At 42.5% G+C, this 26331-nt stretch overlaps 1 protein-coding gene across 1 annotated transcript in view; it reads left to right on the top strand.

Annotated features, from left to right (window-relative positions):
- Window positions 1-26331, top strand: part of LOC115201709 (histone acetyltransferase KAT6B) — a 95376-nt gene that overhangs the window by 36972 nt on the left and 32073 nt on the right. The window contains exons 4-10 of the mRNA XM_029765538.1: window positions 4840-4955; window positions 5379-5460; window positions 19451-19580; window positions 19831-20942; window positions 24532-24647; window positions 24905-25017; window positions 25212-25353. Coding sequence (XP_029621398.1) covers window positions 4840-4955; window positions 5379-5460; window positions 19451-19580; window positions 19831-20942; window positions 24532-24647; window positions 24905-25017; window positions 25212-25353 — 1811 coding nt within the window. The remainder of the gene's footprint in view (window positions 1-4839; window positions 4956-5378; window positions 5461-19450; window positions 19581-19830; window positions 20943-24531; window positions 24648-24904; window positions 25018-25211; window positions 25354-26331) is intronic.

The raw sequence follows: 26331 nt of genomic DNA on the forward strand, positions 1-26331 counted from the left end.
ATATTGGTTTATAACTTCCCTGAAAAGTTGCATATCACGGGGGCTGTTCAATGCTAATGCAGAACGCCACAGGATGTTTTTGTGTTGGTTAAGGGCAGTCAGGTCTGGAGAGAACCAAGGGCTATATCTGTTCCTGGTTAAAAATTTCTTGAATGGGGCATGCTTATTTAAGATGGTGAGGAAGGCATTTAAAAAAAATAACCAGGCATCCTCTACTAACGGGATGAGGTCAATATCCTTCCAGGTCAGGTCGATTAGAAAGGCTTGCTCACTGAAATGTTTAAGGGAGCGTTTGACAGTGATGAGTGGAGGTCGTTTGACTGCTGACCCATTACGGATGCAGGCAATGAGGCAGTGATCGCTGAGATCTTGGTTGAAAACAGAAAAGGTGTATTTAGAGGGCAAGTTGGTTAGGATGATATCTATGAGGGTGCTCTTGTTTACAGCTTTGGGGTGGTACCTGGTAGGTTCATTGATAATTTGTGTGAGATTGAGGGCATCAAGCTTAGATTGTAGGATGGCTGGGGTGTTAAGCATGTCCCAGTTTAGGTCACCTAGCAGTACAAGCTCTGAAGATGGATGGGACGGCAATCAGTTCACATATGGTGTCCAGAGCACAGACATAACATCCTGATTTGGCACTTTCAAATTACATTTGGACATTTCTTATGGCATTTGGCCATGGTTCACTGACTTTTGACTTCCTATGATATCATATTACAAATGGATATAACATCCTGATTTGGCACTTTCAATACTTTCATACGGCATTTTGACATTTCTTATGGCATTTGGCAATGGTTCACTGACTTTTGACTTCGACTTTTGAACTTCCTATGATATCATATTGCAAATGGACAAAACATATGCCTTATGGACAAATCAAAAATATATGACAATATGACAATAAAATATGACAAAGGTATGTTCATACAGTTCTTATGCATGTATAATTAACAAACAAAATCGATTTTTTTTTTAAAAAGCAGTTTTTTAGAGGGTGATACATTTTAGATTTATTTTTCAAATTTTCTAAATTTGACACTTGGTTCTTGACTTGATGTCCATTTGGAATATGAAAATGAACGGTGGACCGCGCTCGCCATCTTTGGGATTTTTGCTGTTTGACACTTGGCATTTGCCATATGACATTTTCCATAAGCTTTGAATGATCTGCCGTCCATTTGAGTGGTATTTGCCATCGTGTATATGTTTCGTACACTGCCAATATGATCCCATTAATTTTTGTCCATTTCAGGGTTTTTTCCCCTTACACAAATGATTGATTGGCTGAGTGAAATTGATGATTAAAATGTTTGGGGGCTGTTTTATTAGACTTTTGACATTATCAATCATAGTCTGCTGATGGGAAAAACTTGTGTTATGGCTTTAGACACCCTGCGATATTGTGGATAAAGAGTTGCCTGTCTAACAGAACACAGTGTTTCTTTAATTGAAGCCTCTCCAACATAATCTAGGTAGAATCAGGAATTCCCCAGGGCAGCTGTCTAGGCATGTTACTTTTTTCAATATTTACTAATGACATGCCACTGGCTTTGAGTATAACCAGTGTGTCTATGTATGCAGATGACTCATCACTAGACACGTTGGCTACTACAGTGAGTGAAAACACTTAACAAAGAGCTGCAGTCAGTTTCAGGACGGCTGGCAAGGAATAAGTTAGTCCTAAATATTTAAAATCATTCACGAAACCCCAAACTAAATCTTGTAATAAATAATGTGAAATTGAGCAAATTGAGGTGACTAAACTGCTTGGAGTAACCCTGGATTGTAAACTGTCATGGTCAAAACATGTTGATACAACAGTAGTTAAGATATGGAGAAGTCTGTCCATGATAAAGTGTTGCTCTGCCTTCTTAACAACACTATCAACAAGGCAGGTCCTACAGGCTCTCGTTTTGTCACACCTGGACTACTGTTCAGTCATGTGGTCAAGTGCCACAAAGAGGGACCTCGGAAAATTACAATTGGATCAGAACAGGGCAGCACTGCTGGCCCTTAAATGTACACAGAGAGCTAACATTAATAATATGCATGTCAATCTCTCATAGCTCAAAGTGGAGGAGAGATTGACTTCATCACTACTTGTTTTTGTAAGTGTTGACATGGTGAATGCACCAAGCTGTTTGTTTAAACCACTAGCACACAGCTTGGACACCCATGCATACCATGCATGCCACCAAAGGTCTCTTCACAATCTCCAAGTCAAGAACAGACTATGGGAGGAGCACAGTACTACAGAGAGCCATAATTACATGACTGTGAAGAGAGACGCGCACACACACACGCACAAACACTCACACGCACAGACACATACACATGAGTCGGACTGCAGAGTGAAGGAAAAGCAGCCATCAAGTGCTCAGCATATGTGGGAACTCATTCAAGACTGTTGGGAAAGCATTCCAGGTGAAGCTGGTTGAGAGAATGCCAAGAGTGTGCAAAGCTATCATCAAGGCAAAGGGTGGCGACTTTGAAGAATCTCAAATATAAAATATATTTAAATTTCTTTAACACTTTTTTTTGGTTACTACATGATTCCATATGTGTTATTTCATAGTTTTCATGTCTTCCCTATTATTCTACAATGTAGAAAATAGTAAAAATAAAAACGCTTGAATGAGTAGGTGGTGTTAAACTTTGGACTGGTAGTGTATGTGAAAGTAGAGTTGTGGCCTGAGGGAACACACTTAATGTGTTGTGAAAAGTGTTATGAAATGTAATATTAAAAATTGTGTATATAACTGCCATAATGTTGCTTCCCCAGGAAGAGTAGCTGCTGGGATCCTTAATAAATACAAATACATATTTGAAAAGCGAGTAGGGTAGAGATGATTTTTGTCTTACTGTTGTATATTGAGACAGGCTTGAATAAGCTGAGTAGCCAATATGCACATGGTAGAATAATTTAATAATTTATCTGATTCTCTGTAATTGTGGTATGGGAATAATATTGCGTTTTTATTTTGTTAAGTGGTTTATTTCATCAAACACATTTTCAGTCACTTCCTTGTCTGACGGATAAACAGGTTAATGTTAAGACCTACATGTTTTTTGTAGTCTCATGGAATGTAGGCCTACATTGAACACCACACATTGGCTGCTACTGTAGGCTGAATGATAGAACAGCTATTTCCATGTTAAAGATTTTATGGGATGCATTGTTTTTGATGGTAGGCCTAAATTATGATCAAATAGCCACAGTAGCCAACTTGATCACTGTCTAAAACTGTGACTTAAAGTGGGTACGGCCTAAGTGTTCACAGTAAACGCCAGTCATTGAAACTGAAACAGTGCATCCCGAAGGGCTGGAGGCAGCAAACAATTTACCGGCTGTGATTTACAACTTGATAGCAATATTTGTTGGACTAGCAAGCAATATATTGGTGAATTATATTAATCATGCATAGATGAACTGCATCTGTCTATTCTGACAACACTACCTTACTCTGCGTAATGTCATTTTTCTGTCAGATAGAACCTATTTTTAAAACTATATAAAGTTGGTTTTGTAGCATAAACTGTGTTTGATATTTTTGACTGATATTATGATTGTCTGTTTTTCATATCCACGAAGTAGTTAAAACACTGTCAGTTTCACTTTTAACCTTCTTGTGTGAACATGATGTGAAGGTCGAGTCTACTGCTCTGTGAAACTGATACTAAACAATATGTCCCAAGTAGCACCCTCTTCCCCATTCAGGCTTCAGAATGCATTACTTTTTCCACATTTTATTCTTACAGCCTGAATTTAAAATGTATAAAATGTAGATTTTGTGTCACGGATCTACTCACAATACCCCATAATGTCAAAGTGGAATTATGTTTTTAGAACATTTTACAAATTGAATAAAAAAAGAAAAGCTGAAATATCATGAGTCAATAAGTATGGCAAGCCTAAATACATTGTGTAAAAATGTGCTTAACAAGTCGGATAATAAGTTGCATGGACTAACTCTTTGTAGAATAAGGGTGTTTTACATGATTTGTTTAATGACTACCCTACCTCTGTACCTCGTTCGTACAATTATCTGTAAGGTTAAGAGCAGTTCATTTCAAACACAGATTCAACCACAAAGACCAGGGAGGTTTTCCAATACCTCACAAAGAAGGGCACCTATTTGGATTGGTATTTAAAAAAAAGAAGCAGACATTGAATATCCCTTTGAGCATGGTGAAGTTATTAATTACACTTCGGATGGTGTATCAATACACCCAGTCACTACAAAGATACAAGTGTCCTTTCCAACTCAGTCCTGAGTGGCCAAGTAACAGTTTTGACTTAAATTGGCTTGAAAATCTGTGGCAAGACTTGAAAATGTCTGTCTAGCAATGATCAACAACCGACTTGACCGAGCTTGAAGAATTAAAAAGAAATAATGGGCAAAAATTGTACTTTCAAGGTTTGCAAAGCGCTTAGAGACTTACCCCAAAAGACTCTCAGCTGTAATTGCTGCCAAAGGTGATTCCAACATGTATTGACTCAGGAGGTTGAATATGTATCTAATTAAAATATATTGGTGTTTTATTTTTATTTATAATAATAATAATAATAATATTTCAGTTTGACATTACAGAATATTTTGTGTTGATGGTTGACAAAAATTACAGTTAAATCCATTTGAATCCCGCTTTAACACAACAAAATGTCGAAAAAAATCCATGGGTGTGAATGCTTTCGGAAGGTTGTATAGGTCTCTCGGCCCTGGTCAAAAGTAGTGCACTACATAGGGAATATGGTGCTGTTTTGGACGTGAACCAAAATATGGTTGAAATGTACAAGAACACTAATATGCTCCTCTTTAATTACCTCTACAGGGCACCCGTCTTGTCTGAAGTTTTCCCCAGAGCTGACCACTAACGTCAAGAGATTGCGATGGCAATGTATAGAATGTAAAACATGTAGCTCCTGTCAAATACAGGGCAAAAACGCTGTAAGTATTATAATGATGTAATGTTGTTCTAATTGTTGTTTACAAACCATTTTAACCCGTGATATAGATCGATAATACCTTCATAGAGACATAGTGAGTCTAACGTCTCAAGGCATTGTGGGTAGTACATGTCCTCTTAATGATATTGGCTGGTCCCAAATAGCACCCTAGTCACCATATAATGTACTACGAAGGTCAAAGGTAGTGCACTATATAGGTAATAGTGTGCTGTTTGGGACACAACATGTTGTACATTGAAGACGCACGACCCTTTCTTCATTCAAAACAAAAATCACCTTCTCATCCATATTAAACTAAACGGACGTGCACCTCCTTTAGAGTGAAATGACAGAAGGTGTAACATCTATGCAACTACAGGGAAGCCACCACACAGCCCCACACATGCCTCCTGTCTCCTTGCAGGATGAGATGCTGTTCTGTGACTCCTGTGATCGGGGGTTTCACATGGAGTGCTGCGACCCGCCTCTCTTAAGGATGCCAACAGGTAAAGGTGTTTTATACACAGTGTGTCATGTCTGGCTCCTTAGTTTTGTCTGAGGTTGTCTCTCTCTCTCTCTCTCTCTCTCTCTCTCTCTCTCTCTCTCTCTCTCTCTCTCTCTCACTCTCTCTCACTCTCACTCTCACACTCACTCACTCACTCACTCACTCACTCACTCACTCACTCACTCACTCACTCACTCACTCACTCACACAAGGGGCTTTATTGGCATGGGAAACATATGTTAACATTGCCAAAGCAAGTGAAGTAGATAATATACAAAAGTGAAATAAACATTACACTCACAGAAGTTCCAAAAGAATAAAGACATTTCAAATGTCATATTATGTGTATATATACAGTGTTGTAATGATGTACAAATGGTTAAAGTACAAAAGGGAAAATAAATAAGCATAAATATGGGTTGTATTTACAATGGAGTTTGTTCTTCACTGGTTGACCTTTTCTTGTGGCAACAGGTCACAAATCTTGCTGCTGTGATGTCACACTGGTATTTCACCCAGTAGATATGGGAGTTTATCAAAATCTGGTTTGTTTTTGAATTCTTTGTGGATATGTGTAATCTGAGGGAAATATGTTTTTATTTTTTTATTTCACCTTTATTTAACCAGGTAGGCCAGTTGAGAACAAGTTCTCATTTACAACTGCGACCTGGCCAAGATAAAGCAAAGCAGTGCGACAAAAACAACAACACAGAGTTACACATAAACAAACGTACTGTCAATAACACAAAAGAAAACAAAAATAGAAAAATCTATGTACAGTGTGTGCAAATGTAAAAGAGTAGGGAGGTAGGCAATAAATAGGCCATAGAGGCAAAATAATTACAATTTAGCATTAATACTGGAGTGATAGATGTGCAGAGGATGATGTGCAAGTAGAGATACTGGGGTGCAAGAGGGCAAGTAATAATATGGGGATGAGGTAGTTGGGTGTGCTATTTACAGATTGGCAGTGTACAGGTATAGTGATCGGTAAGCTACTCTGATAGCTGATGCTTAAAGTTAGAGAGGGAGATATAAGACTCCAGCTTCAGTGATTTTTTTGAAATTCGTTCCAGTCATTGGCAGCAGAGAACTGGAAGGAAAGGCGGCCAAAGTAAGTGTTGGCTTTGGGGATGACCAGTGAAATATACAGTGATGGAAAAAAGTATTTGATCCCCTGCTGATTTTGTACGTTTGCCCACTGACAAAGAAATGATCAGTCTATCATTTTAATGGTAGGTTTATTTGAACAGTGAGAGAATAAGAACAAAACAATCCAGAAAAACACATGTCAAAAATGTTATAAATTGATTTGCATTTTAATGAGGGAAATAAGTATTTGACCCCTCTGCAAAACATGACTTAGTACTTGGTGGCAAAACCCTTGTTGGCAATCACAGAGGTCAGACGTTTCTTGTAGTTGGCCACCAGGTTTGCACACATCTCAGGAGGGATTTTGGCCCACTCCTCTTTGTAGATCTTCTCCAAGTCATTAAGGTTTCGAGGCTGACGTTTGGCAACTCGAACCTTCAGCTCCCTCCACAGATTTTCTATGGGATTAAGGTCTAGCGACTGGCTAGGCCACTCCAGGACCTTAATGTGCTTCTTCTTGAGCCACTCCTTTGTTGCCTTGGCCGTGTGTTTTGGGTCATTGTCATGCTGGAATACCCATCCACGACCCATTTTCAATGCCCTGGCTCAGGGAAGGAGGTTCTCACCCAAGATTTGATGGTACATGGCCCCGTCCATCGTCCCTTTGATGCGGTGAAGTTGTCCTGTCCCATTAGCAGAAAAACACCCCCAAAGCATAATGTTTCCACCTCCATGTTTGACGTGGGGATGGTGTTCTTGGGGTCATAGGCAGCATTCCTCCTCCTCCAAACACGGCGAGTTGAGTTGATGCCAAAGAGCTCTATTTTGGTCTCATCTGACCACAGCACTTTCACCCAGTTGTCCTCTGAATCATTCAGATGTTCATTGGCAAACTTCAGACGGGCATGTATATGTGCTTTCTTGAGAAGGGGGACCTTGCGGGCGCTGCAGGATTTCAGTCCTTCACGGCGTAATATGTTACCAATTGTTTTCTTGGTGACTATGGTCCCAGCTGCCTTGAGATCATTGACAAGATCCTCCCGTGTAGTTCTGGGCTGATTCCTCACCGTTCTCATGATCATTGCAACTCCACGAGGTGAGATCTTGCATGGAGCCCCAAGCCGAGGGAGATTGACAGTTATTTTGTGTTTCTTCCATTTGCGAATAATCGCACCAACTGTTGTCACCTTCTCACCAAGCTGCTTGGCGATGGTCTTGTAGCCCATTCCAGCCTTGTGCAGGTCTACAATCTTGTCCCTGACATCCTTGGAGAGCTCCTTGGTCTTGGCCATGGTGGAGAGTTTGGAATCTGATTGATTGATTCTGTGGACAGGTATCTTTTATACAGGTAACAAACTGAGATTAGGAGCACTCCATTTAAGAGTGTGCTCTAATCTCAGCTCGTTACCTGTATAAAAGACACCTGGGAGCCCAAAATCTTTCTGATTGTGAGGGGGTCAAAAACGTATTTCCCTCATTAAAATGCTAATCAATTTATACAATTTTTGACATGCGTTTTTCAGGATTTTTGTTGTTGTTATTCTGTCTCTCACTCTTCAAATAAATCTACCATAGAAATTATAGACTGGTCATTACTTTGTCAGTGGGCAAACATACAAAATCAGCAGGGGATCAAATACTTTTCCCCCTCACTGTACCTGCTGGAGCGCGTGTTATGGGTGGGTGTTGCTATGGTGACAAGTGAGCTGAGATAAGGCGGGGCTTTACCTAGCAAAGACTTATAGATGACCTGGAGCCAGTGGTTTTGGCGACGGATATGTAGTGAGGGCCAGCCAACGAGAGCTTACAGGTCGCAGTGGTGGGCAGTATATGGGGCTTTGGTGATAAAATGGATGGCACTGTGATAGACTACATCCAGTTTGCTGAGTAGAGTGTTAGTGGCTATTTTGTAAATGACATCGCCGAAGTCAAGGATCGGTAGGATAGTCCGTTTTACGGGGGTATGTTTGGCGGCATGAGTGAAGGAGGCTTGTAAATGTTGCGAAATAGGAAGCCGATTCTATATTTAATTATGGATTGGAGATTCTTAATGTGAATCTGGAAGGAGATTTTACAGTCTAACCAGACACCTAGGTATTTGTAGTTGTCCACATAATCTAAGCCAGAACCGTCCAGAGTAGTGATGCTAGTTGGACGAGAGGGTGTGGGCAGCAATCAGTTGAAGAGCATGCACTTCGTTTTACTAGCATTTAAAAGCAGTTGGAGGCCACGGAAGGAGTATTATATGGTGTTGAAGCTTGTTTGGTGATTTGTTAGCACAGTGTCCAAAGAAGGGCCAGATGTATACAGAATGGTGTCATCCGCGTAGAGGTGGGTCAGAGAATCACTAGCAGCAAGAGCGACATCATTGATATATACAGAGACAAGAGTCTGCCCGAGAATTGAACCCTGTGGCACCCCCATAGAGACTGTCAGAGGTCCGGACAACAGGCAACAAACTCTATCTGAGAAGTGGTTGGCGTGGCAGTCATTTGAGAAGCCAAGGCTATTGAGTCTGCTGATAAGAATGTGGTGATTGACAGAGTCGAAAGCCTTGGCCAGGTCGATGAAGACGGCTGCACAGTACTGTCTTTTATCGATGGCGGTTATGATATCGTTTAGGACCTTGAGCGTGGCTGAGGTGCAGCCATGACCAGCTCGGAAACCAGATTGCATAGTGGAGAAGGTACGGTGGAATTCGAAATGGTCGGTAATCGGCTTTTGAAATTTTTTGAAAGGCAGGGCAGGATTCATATAGGTCTCTAACAGTTTGGGTGTAGAGTGTCTCCCCCTTTGAAGAGGGGGATGACTGCGGCAGCTTTCCAATTTTTGGGGATCTCAGACGATACGAAAGAGAGGTTGAATAGGCTAGTAATAGGGGTTGCAACAATTTCTATGGGTAATTTTGGAAAGAGAGGGTCCAGATTGTCTTGCCCAGCTGATTTGTAGGGATCCAGATTTTGAAGTTCTTTCAGAACATCTGCTATCTGGATTTGGGTGAAGGAGAAGCCGGGGGGGGGGTTGGGCAAGTTTCTGTAGGGGTGTTGAGGTTTTGGCCGGGGTAGGGTTAGCCAGGTGGAAAGCATGGTTGGCCGTGGAAAAATGCTTATTGTAATTCTCGATTATCGTAGATTTATCGGTGGTGACAGTGTTTCCTATCCTCAGTGCAGTGGGCAGCTGGGAGGAGGTGCTCTTATTCTCCATGGACTTACAGTGTCCCAAAACTTTTTGGAATTAGTGTTACAGGAAGCAAAGTTCTGTTTGAAAAAGCTAGCCTTAGCTTTCCTAACTGGCTGAGTATATTGGTTCCTGGCTTCCCTGAAAAGTTGCATATCGCGGGGGTATACGATGCTAATGCAGAACGCCACAGGATGTTTTTGTGCTGGTCAAGGGCAGTCAAGTCTGCGGTGAAGCAAGAGCTATATCTGTTCTTAGTTCTACATTTTTTGAATGGGGCATGCTTATTTAAGATGGAGAGGAAAGCACTTTTGAAGAGCAACTAGGCATCCTCTACTGACGGGATGAGGTCAATATCCTTCCAGGATACCCGGGGGATCTGTGGGGTGTGTTTGTCAACAGAGCCCCAGGACCAGCTTGCTTAGGGGACTCTTCTCCATGTCCATCTCTCTGTAGGTTATGGCTTTGTTGTTGAAGGTTTGGGAATCGCTTCCTTTTATGTGGTTGTAGAATTGAATGGCTCTTTTCTGGATTTTGATAATTAGCGGGTATCGGCCTAATTCTGCTCTGCATGCATTATTTGGTGTTCTACATTGTACACGGAGGATATTTTAGCAGAATTCTGCATGCAGAGTCTCAATTTGGTGTTTGTCCCATTTTGTGAATTCTTGGTTGGTGAGCGGACCCCAGATTTCACAACCATGAAGGGCAATGGTTTCTTTAACTGATTCAAGTATTTTTAGCCAGATCCTAATTGGTATATCGAATTTTATGTTCCTTTTGATGGCAAAGAAGGCCCTTCTTTCCTTGTCTCTCAGATCGTTCACAGCTTTGTGGAAGTTACCTGTGGCGCTGATGTTTAGGCCAGGGTATGTATCGTTTTTTGTGTGCTTGAGGGAAACGGTGTCTAGATGGAATTTGTATTTGTGGTCCTAGCGACTGGACCTTTTTTGGAACACCATTATTTTGGTCTTACTGAGATTTACTGTCAGGGCCCTGGTCTGACAGAATCTGTGCAGAAGATCTAGGTGCTGCTGTAGGCCCTTCTTGGTTGGTGACAGAAGCACCAGATAATCAGCAAACAGTAGACATTTGACTTCAGATTCTAGTAGGGTGAGGCCGGGTGCTGCAGACTTTTCTAGTGCCCTCGCCAATTCGTTGATATATATGTTGAAGAGGGTGGGCTTTAGCTGAATCCCTGTCTCACTCCACGGCCCTGTGAGAAGAAAGGTATTTTTTTGCCAATTTTAACTGTACACTTGTTGTTTGTGTACATGGATTTGAAAATGTTGTATGTTTTTCCCCCAACACCACTTTCCATCAATTTGTATAGCAGACCTTCATGCCAAATTGAGTTGAAGGCTTTTTTGAAATCAACAAAGCGTGAGAAGACTTTGCCTTTGTTTTGGATTGTTTGTTTGTCAATTAGCGTGTGCAGGGTGAATACGTGGTCTGTCGTACAATAATTTGGTAAAAAGCCAATTTTGACATTTGCTCAGTACATTGTTTTCACTGAGGAAATGTACGAGTCTGCTGTTAATGATAATGCAGAGGATTTTCCCAAGGTTGCTGTTGACGCTTATCCCACGGTAGTTATTGGGGTCAAATTTGTCTCCACTTTTGTGGATTGGGGTGATCAGTCCTTGGTTCCAAATATTGGGGAAGATGCCAGAGCTAAGGATGATGTTAAAGAGTTTTAGTATAGCCAATTGGATCATTTCATTGAGGATACCAACAACATCACAGGCCTTTTTGAGTTGGAGGGTTTTCATTTTGTCCTGTTGTTCACTCAAGGGAATTGGAGAATCCAGTGGGTTCTGGTAGTCTTTAATAGTTGATTCTAATATTTGTATTTGATCATGTAAACTCATGTAAAAAAGAAACGTCCCTTTTTTAGGACCCTGTCTTTCAAAGATAATTCGTAAAAATCCAATAACTTCACAGATCTTCATTGTAAAGGGTTTAAACACTGTTTTCCATGCTTGTTCAATGAACCATAAACAATTCATGAACATGCACCTGTGGAACGGTCGTTAAGACACTAACAGCTTACAGACGGTAGGCAATTAAGGTCACAGTTATGAAAACTTAGGACACTAAAGAGGCCTTTCTACTGACTCTGAAAAACACCAAAAGAAAGATGCCCAGGGTCCCTGCTCATCTGGGTGAATGTGCCTTAGGCATGTTGCAAGGAGGCATGAGGATTGTAGATGTGGCCAGGGCAAGAAATTGCATATATGTCCATACTGAGAGACGCTTAAGACAGCACTACAGGGAGACAGGACGGGCAGCTGATCGTTCTCGCAGTGGCAGACCAGGTGTAACAACACCTGCACAGGATTGGTACATCCGAACATCACACCTGCGGGACAGGTACAGGATGGCAACAGCAACTGCCCGAGTTACACCAAGAACGCACAATCCCTCCACAATAGGCTGAGAGAGGCTGGACTAAGGGCTTGTAAGGCAGGTCCTCACCAGACATCACCGGCAACAACGTTGCCTATGGGCACAAACCCACTGTTGATGGACCAGACAGGACTGGCAAAAAAAAAAAGTGCTCTTCACTGATGAGTCACGGTTTTGTCTCACCAGAGGTGATGGTCGGATTCGCGTTTATCGTCAAAGGAATGAGCGTTACACCGAGGCCTGTACTCTGGAGCGGGATCGATTTGGAGGTGGAGGGTCTGTCATGGTCTGGGGCGGTGTGTCACAGCATCATCGGACTGAGCTTGTTGTCATTGCAGGCAATCTCAACGCTGTGCGTTACAAGGAAGAAATCCTCCTCCCTCATGTGGTACCCTTCCTGCAGGCTCATCCTGACATGACCCTCCAGCATGACAATGCCACCAACCATACTGCTCGTTCTGTGCGTGATTTCCTGCAAGACAGGAATGTCAGTGTTCTGCCATGGCCAGCGAAGAGCCCGGATCTCAATCCCATTGAGCATGTCTGGGACCTGTCGGATCAGAGGGTGAGGGCTAGGGCCAATCGCACCAGAAATGTTTGGGAACTTACAGGTGCCTTGGTGGAAGTGTGGGGTAACATCTCACAGCAAGAACGGGCAAATCTGGTACAGTCAATGAGGAGGAGATGCACTGCAGTACTTAATGCAGCAGGTGGCCACACCAGATACTGACTGTTACTTTTGATTTTTGACCCTCCCTTTGTTCAGGGACACATTATTCCATTTCAGTTAGTCACATGTCTGTGGAACTTGTACAGTTTATTTCTCAGTTGTTGAATCTTATGTTCATACAAATATTTACACATGTTAAGTTTGCTGAAAATAAACGCAGTTGAAAGTGAGAGGATGTTTCTTTTTTTGCTGAGATTATATGTTTTTGCTGTTTGTTCTTTGTTATAGAGCCAAACAGAGTACATCTCCATTTTGGATAGATAATTCTTCGTGTTGTTGTTTGTTTAGTGTTTTCCATTTTTCCCAGAAGTGGTTAGAGTCTATGGATTCTTCAATGACATTGATCTGATTTCTGACATGCTGTTCCTTGTTTTTCTGTAGTGTATTTCTGTATTGTTTTAGTGATTCGCCATAGTGAAGGCGTAGACACAGGTTTTCCGGGTCTCTATGTTTTTGGTTGGACAGGTTTCTCAATTTCTTTCTTAGATTTTTGCATTCTTCATCAAACCATTTTGTTTTTTGTTGTTCATTTTCCTCGGTTTTCTATTTCTTTTTTTTTAGTCATGTAGCAGACGCTCTTATCCAGAGCGACTTACAGTAGTGAATGCATACATTTCATACATTTTTTGTTTTTTTTGTCCTGGCCCCCCCGTGGGAATCGAACCCACAACCCTGGCGTTGCACACACCATGCTGGCATGGCAAACGCCATGCTCTACCAACTTAGCCACAGGGAAGACTATTTGAGATTTTTAGATTTGATAGGGAAGCTGAGAGGTCAAATATACTGTTAAGATTTTCTACTGCCAAGTTTACACCTTCACTATTACAGTAGAACGTTTTGTCCAGGAAGTTGTCTAAAAGGGATTGAATTTGTTGTTACCTAATTGTTTTTTGGTAGGTTTCCAAACTACATTTATTCCATCTATAGCATTTCTTAAAATTTCTCAGTTCCTTTGGCTTTGATGCCTCATAAATGAGTATTGCTCTGTTGAAGTAGACTGTGATTTTGCTGTGGTCTGATAGGGGTGTCAGTGGACTGACTGTGAACGCTCTAAGAGACTCTGGGTTGAGGTCAGTGATAAAGTAGTCTACAGTACTACTGCCAAGAGATGAGGTATAGGTGTACCTACCATAGGAGTCCCCTCGCAGCCTACCATTGACTATGTACAGACCCAGCGTGCGACAGAGCTGCAGGACTTGTGACCCGTTTTTGTTGGTTATGATATCATAGTTGTTCCTAGGGGGGCATATGGGGGAGGGAATGCTGTCACCTCCAGGCAGGTATTCGTCCCCCTGTGTCCTGAGGGTGTCAGGTTCTTGTCCGGTTCTGGCATTTCGGTCGCCACAGACTAATACATGTTCCTGGCCCTGGAAATGATTAATTTCCCCCTTCAGAATGGAGAAGCTTCTTCATTAAAGTATGGGGATTCTAGTGTGGGGATATAGGTAGCACACAGGAGGACATTTTTCTCTGTTAAGATCATTTCCTTTTGAATTTCTAGCCAAATGTAAAATGTTCCTGTTTTGATTAATTTAATGGAGAGAGTTAGGTCTGCTCTATACCAAATTGGCATACCCCCTGAGTCCCTTCCCTGTTTCACACCTGGTATTTTGGTGGATGGGACTACCAGCTCTCTGTAACCTAGAGGGCAACCAGTGGGTCCGTCTCCTCTATACCATGTTTCTTGTAGGATGACAATGTCTGTATTTCCGATTTCTTTGATGAAGTCCAGGTTCCTGCTCTTTAGGCCAAAGGCAGATGACCTCAGGCCTTGGATATTCCAGGATGAGATAGTGAAGGCTTTGTGTTCCATAAAGTGTCCAATGTTGTTGGCCGTGTGGTTTGGCCTCAGACAAGTAAGTTTGAATAGAACCTGCTGAGCATCTGGTACATTCCATTGGCTTGTGCTAGTGTAAGAGTGGGGGTTGGGCCTGTTTGCCTGCTCACAGCTTGGGCGTATGTGTGACTTCCATGTTGAGGCCCTCTTTGCGGGAGTGGGGGGCATGGGGTTGGCAGGAGGAGCATACGTCTGATCTGAGGGGGCCTAAATGGTGTGTGGGCATGGTTGACTTGGGGGGGTGTTGATTGGTTGGGGTGGTGGTGTGTTTGTGGCTGGTGGTGTTGTGGTCTGGATATAGGTCCTCTGTGTAGATCTGGGGGGGGGGGGGGGGGTCCTGCAGGTCTGGGAGAGTGTCCCGCTGGTCTGGGAGGGGTATCTATTGATCTGTTGCTGCTGTGTGAAGTGTTGGGGCTGCGTTTGAGAGCGATGTCCTTTAGGGTTCGGGCGAAGGTGGGCACTGCTGCCTTGAATAGGTGGACCTGGTCATAAAGGCTGATCAAGTCCAGGGTGGAGTGGTGGGCCAGGAAAACATTTGGTTTTGAGGCACAGTCACTGGAAATACTTGCGCTGTATGGTAGCAATGTGGACGTCTTTTTCCTGGTAGCAGGGTGGAGATAACCACTTGTGCGTTGGGGAAAGTAGAAGAAGCTTTTTCAACCACTCCCTTCAGTGCTGTGGCCACCCTTTCCTGCTGTATTCTCAGGTGGTTTGTGCCTGTGTGTATTATTATGTGGCTGGGTGACCCTAGTTGGTCCTCAGACAGAAGGTCTAGGGCATGCTGGGTGTTTGGACACCGGAGTTTAGACACTCTGTCTTTGGGCAAAAGTATTTTTTTCTTCTATGTATTTCCCATTTGAGCTGGCTTCTCTCTCTCCTTATGTCAGGAGCTGAGGTGGGCTGTTCTGCTGGCTTCTCTGCGGGGGTGGCCACCTCTCTAGTGGGTTGTTCTGTCACGCTATCCTCCTCACCCTCTCCTCCATGCCCCTCACCCTCTCCTCCATCCCCCTCACCCTCTCCTCCAGCAGTATGATCCTCTCCTCTAGTGCTCTGTTCTTCTCCTGCTCTTGCTTTTTATATCATTGAAGTTGTTTCACCACAGTCCAGAGTGCAGATATGTCTCTCTCCACCTCCAGCTCTCCGGGTCTGGTTAAGGGGGTGTTGTTGTGCTGGACTGTTGTCTGGGTCTGTGCTGACTGGAGTGTAATCACCTGCTGTTCCAGCTCCACCTGCCTTACCTCCAGCTGGGTGAATTTATCCTTCATTTCAATGAGGGAGTAGTACTCTGTGCTGGGAGGTTGGCTTTCCACTTGGGGTTGCTCGTCTGTGGGGTTATATAATGAAGAGGTCTGGGGGTTGCTGGTCTGTGGGGTTATATAATGAAGAGGTCTGGGGTTGCTGGTCTGTGGGGTTATATAATGAAGAGGTCTGGGGGTTGCTGGTCTGTGGGGTTATATAATGAAGAGGTCTGGGGGTTGCTGGTCTGTGGGGTTATATAATGAAGAGGTCTGGGGGTGGCTGGTCTGTGGGGTTATATAATGAAGAGGTCTGGGGGTTATATAATGAAGAGGTCTGGGGGTTGCTGGTCTGTGGGGTTATATAATGAAGAGGTCTGGGGGTGGCTCGTCTGTGGGGTTATATAATGAAGAGGTCTGGGGGTGGCTCGTCTGTGGGGTTATATAATGAAGAGGTCTGGGGGTTGCTGGTCTGTGGGGTTATATAATGAAGAGGTCTGGGGGTGGCTGGTCTGTGGGGTTATATAATGAAGAGGTCTGGGGGTTGCTGGTCTGTGGGGTTATATAATGAAGAGGTCTGGGGGTTGCTCGTCTGTGGGGTTATATAATGAAGAGGTCTGGGGGTTGCTCGTCTGCGGGGTTATATAATGAAGACGTCTGGTCTGACTCGCTCGGGGTGGGGGTATCTTTCTCAAGGGAGAGCTTCTCCTACTGGGCTAATTCTTTGATTAGGTGAAAGTCCAGCTGAAACTGTTTGGGGTTGCCCTGTACCAATACTGTTCCAGACGTATAGAGATTTAGATTAGCTGACTCAGTGTCCTCGTTGTCTAATATCCTGAGTTTCCACCCCTCGTTAACACCCCCTCTCTTAACAGAGGGGTAGTGTGCTAATATAGCACTGTGCCATGCCAGGGGATGGTCTGGTTAATATAGCACTGTGCCAGGGGATGGTGTGGTTAATATAGCACTGTGCCATGCCAGGGGATGGTCTGGTTAATATAGCACTGTGCCATGCCAGGGGATGGTCTGGTTAATATAGCACTGTGCCATGCCAGGGGATGGTCTGGTTAATATAGCACTGTGCCAGGGGATGGTCTGGTTAATATAGCACTGTGCCAGGGGATGGTCTGGTTAATATAGCACTGTGCCAGGGGATGGTCTGGTTAATATAGCACTGTGCCATGCCAGGGGATGGTCTGGTTAATATAGCACTGTGCCATGCCAGGGGATGGTCTGGTTAATATAGCACTGTGCCATGCCAGGGGATGGTCTGGTTAATATAGCACTGTGCCATGCCAGGGGATGGTCTGGTTAATATAGCACTGTGCCATGCCAGGGGATGGTCTGGTTAATATAGCACTGTGTCATGCCAGGGGATGGTCTGGTTAATATAGCACTGTGTCATGCCAGGGGATGGTCTGGTTAATATAGCACTGTGCCATGCCAGGGGATGGTCTGGTTAATATAGCACTGTGTCATGCCAGGGGATGGTCTGGTTAATATAGCACTGTGCCATGCCAGGGGATGGTCTGGTTAATATAGCACTGTGCCATGCCAGGGGATGGTCTGGTTAATATAGCACTGTGCCATGCCAGGGGATGGTCTGGTTAATATAGCACTGTGCCATGCCAGGGGATGGTCTGGTTAATATAGCACTGTGCCAAGGGATGGTGTGGTTAATATAGCACTGTGCCAAGGGATGGTGTGGTTAATATAGCACTGTGCCATGCCAGGGGATGGTCTGGTTAATATAGCACTGTGCCAGGGGATGGTGTGGTTAATATAGCACTGTGCCAGGGGATGGTTTGTGTGGAAGGTGAGGTTGCTGATGTTCCCATTTTAATAATAGTCAGCAAAAAGTGTCTCTTGATTTTCCATAAGGAGCTTCATTTTGTGATATTTTCTTGCCTTATCATTCTTTACATAAACAGGGTACTGTATTTAATTACCTCTGAACAGCGGGAGGCAGCTTCTAAGGCCTCTCCGTTTGGTTGGAGTAGACTGTGTGACTCTCCTGCCATTGTTGGGCTAAAGGGCTTTGACACCTCTCACTTGACACGTCAGTGCTAATGGAAGTTGTATCAAGCTCGGCAGCCTTAATTTAGCATTCAGTCTTTATAAAGTAACGTGATATATTTTTCTTCTTGGCTTTTAAATATAAAATATAGCTTCAGACAAAACATGACTCACTCAGTTCCAGGTTGGAAGATTTTTTCAGATATCTGTTGTTTTCCAGAGCATTTGCTGTATAGCTTGGGAATAATAATCTTTGGTAGTTGTAAGTCTTCCAGGTAATTCCATAATTCCGTCCAAAATCAGGTTGTAGGTTTTGAGTTTTGATTTGGAGTGAAGGTTATGTTGTCGAGGGTAGTATCCTGTATATGTTCCTGACAAAAAAAATCCAAGTTTATTTAACTCTAAATCTATCTTTTTTTAAGAACATGCTGAAAAATGCAGGAACTCATCTGATCATGATTTCTTTCTTTCTTTCTTTCTTTGTCTCAGCGTAGTGAAGCAGACATGGCTTATTAGGAGTTAGCATACATATCAAATGATTCCCCAGTCCCAGGGGTGATGTATTATCTGTATATTACAGTACAGGGCCTACAGCTATACTCGTAATGATTGAACATGTACTGAAGTGTAGGACGCTTGGCAGACAGACTAATATTCACACAGTCGAATCGCTTTGCTCAAAAAACATGCTGACATGGGCAGCGTCCCAAATGCTAGCCTATTCTCTCCACCGGTCAAAGTGTTGCACTGTAGAGGGAGTTGCCAGTTGGGACCCAGACTAGAAGTCTATTTGGGTGGAAGTTTCTTTCTTATGGATTTCCCTGCCTTGTGTTGATTTAATTGATTGTAGTTTGTTGTGAGGAGTGTTTCTCTCTCCCTCTCTTTCTCTGTTTTTTGTAAGAAGTGGGTAGGAGTGTTTCTCTCTCCCTCTCTCTCTCTCTCCGTTCATTGTAAGAAGTGGGTAGGAGTGTTTCTCTCTCCCTCTCTTTCTCCGTTCGTTGTAAGAAGTGGGTAGGAGTGTTTCTCTCTCCCTCTCTTTCTCCGTTCGTTGTAAGAAGTGGGTAGGAGTTTCTCTTCCTCTCTCTTTCTCCGTTCGTTGTAAGAAGTGGGTAGGAGTGTTTCTCTCTCCCTCTCTTTCTCCGTTCTTTGTAAGAAGTGAGTAGGAGTGTTTCTCTTCCTCTCTCTCTCCGTTCATTGTAAGAAGTGAGTAGGAGTGTTTCTCTCACTCTGTTCGTTGTAAGATGTGGGTAGGAGTTTCTCTTCCTCTCTCTCTCTCCATTCGTTGTAAGAAGTGAGTAGGAGTGTTCCTCTCTCTCTCCCTCTCTGTCTGCATTAAAAGGAAATGTTTCAAATGAATGTGTCCTGTGAATTGATGAAGCCTCATAACAGATTTTGTCTCTCCCTCTGTGTGTGTGTGTGTGTGTGCGTGTGCGTGTGCGTGTGCGTGTGCGTGTGCGTGTGCGCGTGCGCGTGCGCGTGCGTGCGTGTCCAGGTACCTGGGTCTGTCAGGTCTGCAGGCCCAAGGAAAATGGAAAGACATTTCTGCATATGAAAGCCGATCAGATCAAACGTCGATATGCAAAGCCAATCGGGAGGCCCAGAAATAAGCTCAAACAAAGAATGTAAGTTTATCATTATGGTCTGTTCTTACTTTGTTGTACCAATAAATGATTGTTCAGAGTGTCTGTAAACCACCTTATTGACTCCAGGAAATTAACCAGCTTTCTATCGCAATATTTTGTTATTGAGTTATGACTAAGTTGTTAGTACTTACATTCTCATAAAGTTTAGCTTTGTTTCTCCATATAGCTTTTATTTATGATTCTTTAAAAACAATTTTGTAACCTAACCCGATGTTGTTTTGTTTTCTAGGTCTGTAAGCAGTGGTGATGGCTCCATGCTAGCCCGGGGAGGAAGGGGGTCACCTGGTAGGGGTCAAAAGCTTACCGTCTGTTCCACACCTTCATCTGGTCATGCAGCATCTGTGAAGAACGCCACAGACAGATTGGCTGTTGCTACAGCTGACCCCTGTTGGGCAGGTGACGCTGTCACCCCCACTCCCCAATTCACCACCTCCTCCTCCACCCTCTCCACCACTCCCCCCCTCACGCCCACATCGTCCTCCTCGTCCTCCTCCTCCACCCCAGCAGCTATACTCACCGTTAACAAGAAAACCAAAGGGCTTATTGATGGGCTTTCCAAATTCTTTACCCCCTCGCCTGTCGGTCGTAGGTCGTCGCGAGCCGGCGAGATCTTAGACCCCTCAGCCTCGAAAGGGTCACAGTCTTGTTCTCCTGCTAGGAAAAAGCCTGTCCCTCCGCCAAAACTATGGAAACTAAGTCAATCTCCGTCAGTTGTTGGCATGGCTGCAAAGCTAACCACCACCACCCTATCTCCCTGTACACTCCCCCTCTCTCCCCCACCCACGTTGCCTGGACAGGGCTCCACCACCTCCCAGGTATTCTCCACCTCTGCTAACTCCCCCCAGAGTTCTTCCAGCCAGTCTAGCGTCCCCTCCCTTACTATTTTGTCTGATCACAACCAGCTTAAGGGACTCTTTGACGGACTCTCCCATATCTATGCCACTCAGGGACAGTCTCGGAAAAAGGGACTGCCTTGTTACGCACCACCTAAGCGCAGGCACCATAAGGCATCCAAAACGTGTCCTCTCATTCCCCATCCTTCCCAGCAGCACCTTGGAAAGAAAGAGAGAATAAAGAATCGGTTGCTGTTGTTGTCCCATTCATCCCCTAACGCCTCTTCCCATCCTGGGCACGGCCGGCCAAGGGGGCGCCCCTTTAAGTTGGTCAGTCATTTCAGACGTAACCCCTTTTTTAAAAAGCACAGAACGCTAGGCAGGCTAAGATATAGAATGACCCCTCAGAAGGGAACCCAGGAAATGATTCCTCAGAAGGGAACCCAGGAAACACCAGGAAAGGGAGACATGACAGACGAAGGAAGAATTAAGACAGAGCACCACCATGGTAAGAAAAGGCTTGAACGCTCCGACCGAAACTACCTGCGTCTACTGCTATCTTTTTTTTTTAAAACCCCAAGTCTTGTCACAAATTGCCTGGCTATTTATAAAAATGTATACTACTGTATGAGCTAGCTAATGTTTTCTTTTAAAGAGTGAACAAGCACATTGTGGCTTTACCTCACTTTTATTAAATAACATATGAACAAGTTTCTACTACTAATCTTTTCGTTTTACCACATACTTTTAATTCATTAATTTCAATTTGTTTAACCTGTTTATTTGCGTATTTTAACTTGAATTGATGAATTTTAGTCTAGCAACGCGGCTTCAGTTCCATCTCGCTGTCGCCGGCTTCTTTATTATAGTAGTGCATCATATTAGTGCATGACCTAAAGCCTAAACCCTCATACTGCTTCCTCTGTCCTCCTGTCCATGACCTAAAGCCTAAACCCTCATACTGCTTCCTCTGTCCTCCTGTCCATAACCTAAACCCTCGTACTGCTTCCTCTGTCCTCCTGTCCTTGACCTAAAGCCTAAACCCTCATACTGCTTCCTCTGTCCTCCTGTCCATAACCTAAACCCTCATACTGCTTCCTCTGTCCTCCTGTCCATAACCTAAACCCTCATACTGCTTCCTCTGAACTCCTGTCCATGACCTAAACCCTCATACTGCTTCCTCTGTCCTCCTGTCCATGACCTAAACCCTCATACTGCTTCCTCTGTCCTCCTGTCCATGACCTAAACCCTCATACTGCTTCCTCTGTCCTCCTGTCCATGACCTAAACCCTCACACTGCTTCCTCTGTCCTCCTGTCCATGACCTAAACCCTCACACTGCTTCCTCTGTCCTCCTGTCCATGACCTAAACCCTCATACTGCTTCCTCTGTCCTCCTGTCCATGACCTAAACCCTCATACTGCTTCCTCTGTCCTCCTGTCCATGACCTAAAGCCTAAACCCTCATACTGCTTCCTCTGTCCTCCTGCCCTCTGCCATAGTGCACTGCCTTCGCCCATGGGGATCGTCATCTAACTGTAGTGTAGTGTGGTTGCATTATTAGCATCCCCCCCCCCCATTCCACCCACCACTACCCCACTACCACCAGTGGCACTGTCACCATTCACCCTCACCTCCAACTGTCATTAGACTGACACATACACCCTAGTGATTAACATTCACCTACCATTGACGATTCACACTTGACATGATGATTACGACTATTGATCTACTATTGATCTATCTCTCCATCATATGGTGTCATAGGTCTGGTTTCCCGGACACAGATTTAGCTTGGTCCTAGACTAAGAAGCACGTCCAATTTTAGATTCTCAATTGAGCTTTTTAGTCCAGGGCTTCAACTGTACATGATGATACATTCATTATGATACATATATTATGATACATTCATTATGATACATATATTATGATACATACAATATGATACATTCATTATGATACATATATTATGATACATACAATATGATACATTCATTATGATACATATATTATGATACATACATTTTGATATATGCATTATGATATATATTATAATATACATTACAATACATACATTATGATACATATATTATGATATATATATATTATGATATATATATTATGATACATACATTATGATATAGATATTATGATACATACATTATGATACATACATTATGATATATATATATTATGATACATACATTATGATACATACATTATGATATATATATATATTATGATACATACATTATGATATATACATTATGATACATACATTATGATACATATATTATGATATGATACATACATTATAATATATGCATTATGATATATATTATAATATACATTACGATACATACATTATGATACATATATTATGATACATATATTATGATACATATATTATGATACATACATTATGATACATACATTATGATACATATATTATGATACATATATTATGATATATACATTATGATACATATATTATGATACATATATTATGATACATATATTATGATATATATATTATGATACATACATTATGATACATACATTATGATATACATTATGATATATACATTAGGATACATACATTATGATATATATATTATGATATATGCATTGTTATATATGCATTACAAGCACATTAAAACCAAATGCATTTACTAGCGAATTGACATGCGCTACAGAACACCGCTCCCCATCTGCTGTATAAAGAACTGATGATCCACCATGTTTGATTATACACCTCTGATGTGACTGTAACAGGATGTTTGGTTACTGTGACTGTAACATGCTGTTTGGTTACTGTGACTGTAACATGCTGTTTGGTTACTGTGGCTGTAACAGGCTGAAACATGCTGTTTGGTTACTGTGACTGTAACCGGCTGAAACATGCTGTTTGGTTACTGTGACTTTAACATGCTGTTTGGTTACTGTGACTGTAACAGGTTGTAACATGCTGTTTGGTTACTGTGGCTGTAACAGGTTGTAACATGCTGTTTGGTTACTGTGACTTTAACATGCTGTTTGGTTACTGTGACTGTAGCAGGTTGTAACATGCTGTTTGGTTACTGTGGCTGTAACAGGTTGTAACATGCTGTTTGGTTACTGTGACTGTAACATGCTGTTTGGTTACTGTGACTGTAACATGCTGTTTGGTTACTGTGGCTGTAACAGGCTGTAACATGCTGTTTGGTTACTGTGACTGTAATAGGCTGAAACATGCTGTTTGGTTACTGTGACTGTAACATGCTGTTTGGTTACTGTGACTGTAACAGGCTGTTTGGTTACTGTGACTGTAACAGGCTGTTTGGTTACTGTGACTGTAACATGCTGTTTGGTTACTGTGACTGTAACAGGCTGTTTGGTTACTGTGACTGTAACAGGATGTTTGGTTACTGTGACTGTAACATGCTGTTTAGTTACTGTGACTGTAACAGGCTGTTTGGTTACTGTGACTGTAACAGGCTGTTTGGTTACTGTGACTGTAACAGGCTGAAACATGCTGTTTGGTTACTGTGACTGTAACAGGCTGTTTGGTTACTGTGACTGTAACAGGCTGTTTGGTTACTGTGACTGTAACAGGATGTTTGGTTACTGTGACTGTAACATGCTGTTTGGTTACTGTGACTGTAACAGGCTGTTTGGTTACTGTGACTGTAACAGGATGTTTGGTTACTGTGACTGTAACATGCTGTTTGGTTACTGTGACTGTAACAGGCTGTTTGGTTACTGTGACTGTAACAGGATGTTTGGTTACTGTGACTGTAACAGGACGTTTGGTTACTGTGACTGTAACATGCTGTTTGGTTACTGTGACTGTAACAGGCTGTTTGGTTACTGTGACTGTAACAGGCTGAAACATGCTGTTTGGTTACTGTGACTGTAACATGCTGTTTGGTTACTGTGACTGTAACATGCTGTTTGGTTACTGTGACTGTAACAGGCTGTTTGGTTACTGTGATTGTAACAGGCTGAAACATGCTGTTTGGTTACTGTGACTGTAACCAGGTTGTTTGGTTACTGTGACTGTAACCAGGTTGTTTGGTTACTGTGACTAACGGATTGTAATGTTTGGTTGCTGTAACAGGCAGTGAAGTGGGGCTGAGGGTGAAGCAGGAACCTGGCTTTGTAGCGGTCTCCAGGGAACACGTCACAGAGGAAGATGTGGAGATATTCACACAGGTCCAAGAGCTCTCGTCGCAGGTGAGGAAACTGTTCAAAATAAACCTCTCTCAATCACACTTCTCACACCTATCACCTGATCAATTCAAGTTAGATCTAGCCTGTAGTTTAACATGACAAATTCTAAATTAAAGTTTGTCCCGATTTTTTTTATTCTAACCTGAAGAGTAGTTTAGTGTCCACATCCCATTGTTGAAGTTGCTGTTTAAAGATACTGCCTGTGTCCGACTGTTTTAATGCTTGTGGTATGACATTTTCTTTTGTTTTGTCATGTTTAGAGAAATGGAACCATGACCATCACTGACTCTGGACGATTCCCTGCCTTCATAGAGTTTGGGAAGTATTGTATCCAAACCTGGCACTCTTCACCTTACCCACCTGAATACTCAAGGTAAGCTTCATTTTTTACTCAGCCAAATTAGGACCAATCAATGTTATTAGACCCAGTTTAGAAAACATTGTCCTTGTCCTATAGAAATACTGTATTTTGAGAGCATTATACCAGTGTTTGGATTTACTGTGTTTTCTAGGCTTTTAATTTGCAAGCTGAAATACAAATTGTCTTATTGTCTCTGTCGTTGGCAGATTGCAAAAGCTTTACCTGTGTGAGTTCTGTCTGAAGTACATGAGAAGCAAGAACATCCTACAGCGACACACCAAGAAGTGTGGCTGCTTTCACCCTCCGGCCAATGAGATTTACAGGAAGGACGACCTTTCAGTGTTCGAGGTCAGAGGTCACTCTTCACAGTAGTAAAGCAATGGTTGTGTCCAAAATGGCAGTATATTCCCTATATATAGTGCACTACTTTTGACCAAATATATATATATATATATATATATATATATATATATATATATGTATATGTGTGTATGTATGTATGTATATATATATATATGTATGTATGTGTTTGTGTGTGTGTGTGTGTGTATATATGTGTGTGTATATATATATATATATATATGTGTGTATATGTATGTATATGTATGTTTCTGGCCATTTTGAGCCTGTAATCGAACCCACAAATGCTGATGCTCCAGATACTCAACTAGTCTAAAGAAGGCCAGTTTTATTGCTTCTTTAATCAGGACAACAGTTTTCAGCTGTGCTAACATAATTGCAAAAGGGTTTTCTATGGATCAATTAGCCTTTAAAATGATAAACTTGGATTAGCTAACACAACGTGCCATTGGAACACAGGAGTGATGGTTGCTGATAATGGGCCTCGGTACGCCTATGCGTTTCCAGCTGCAATAGTCATTTACAACATTAACAATGTCTACAGTGTATTGCTGATCAATTTGATGTTATTTTAATGCACAGAAAATGTGCTTTTCTTTCAAAAACAAGGACATTTCTAAGTGACCCCAAACTTTTGAACGTGTGTGTGTGTGTGTGTGTGTGTGTGTGTGTGTATATATATATATATGTATAGACAATTAGATTCATTTGAATCCCACCTTGTAACACAACAAAATGTGGAAAAAGTCAAGGGGTGTAAATACTTTCTGAAGGCACTGAATTATAGTGCACTACTTTGAAGCAGATCCTTTATTGGCCTGGTCAAATTGCAGTGCACTTAAAAGGGAATTGAGTTCCATTTGAGACGTTGCCCCGTGATCATGGTGCTGCATCTGTATGACATGTGACTGAATGGTTTTGAGGGACAGGAAGAAAGAATCAACTGTTGGTTTGAATTTGAACAAT

Source organism: Salmo trutta, chromosome 10 (assembly GCF_901001165.1).
Source record: "Salmo trutta chromosome 10, fSalTru1.1, whole genome shotgun sequence".
NCBI lineage: Eukaryota > Metazoa > Chordata > Actinopteri > Salmoniformes > Salmonidae > Salmo > Salmo trutta.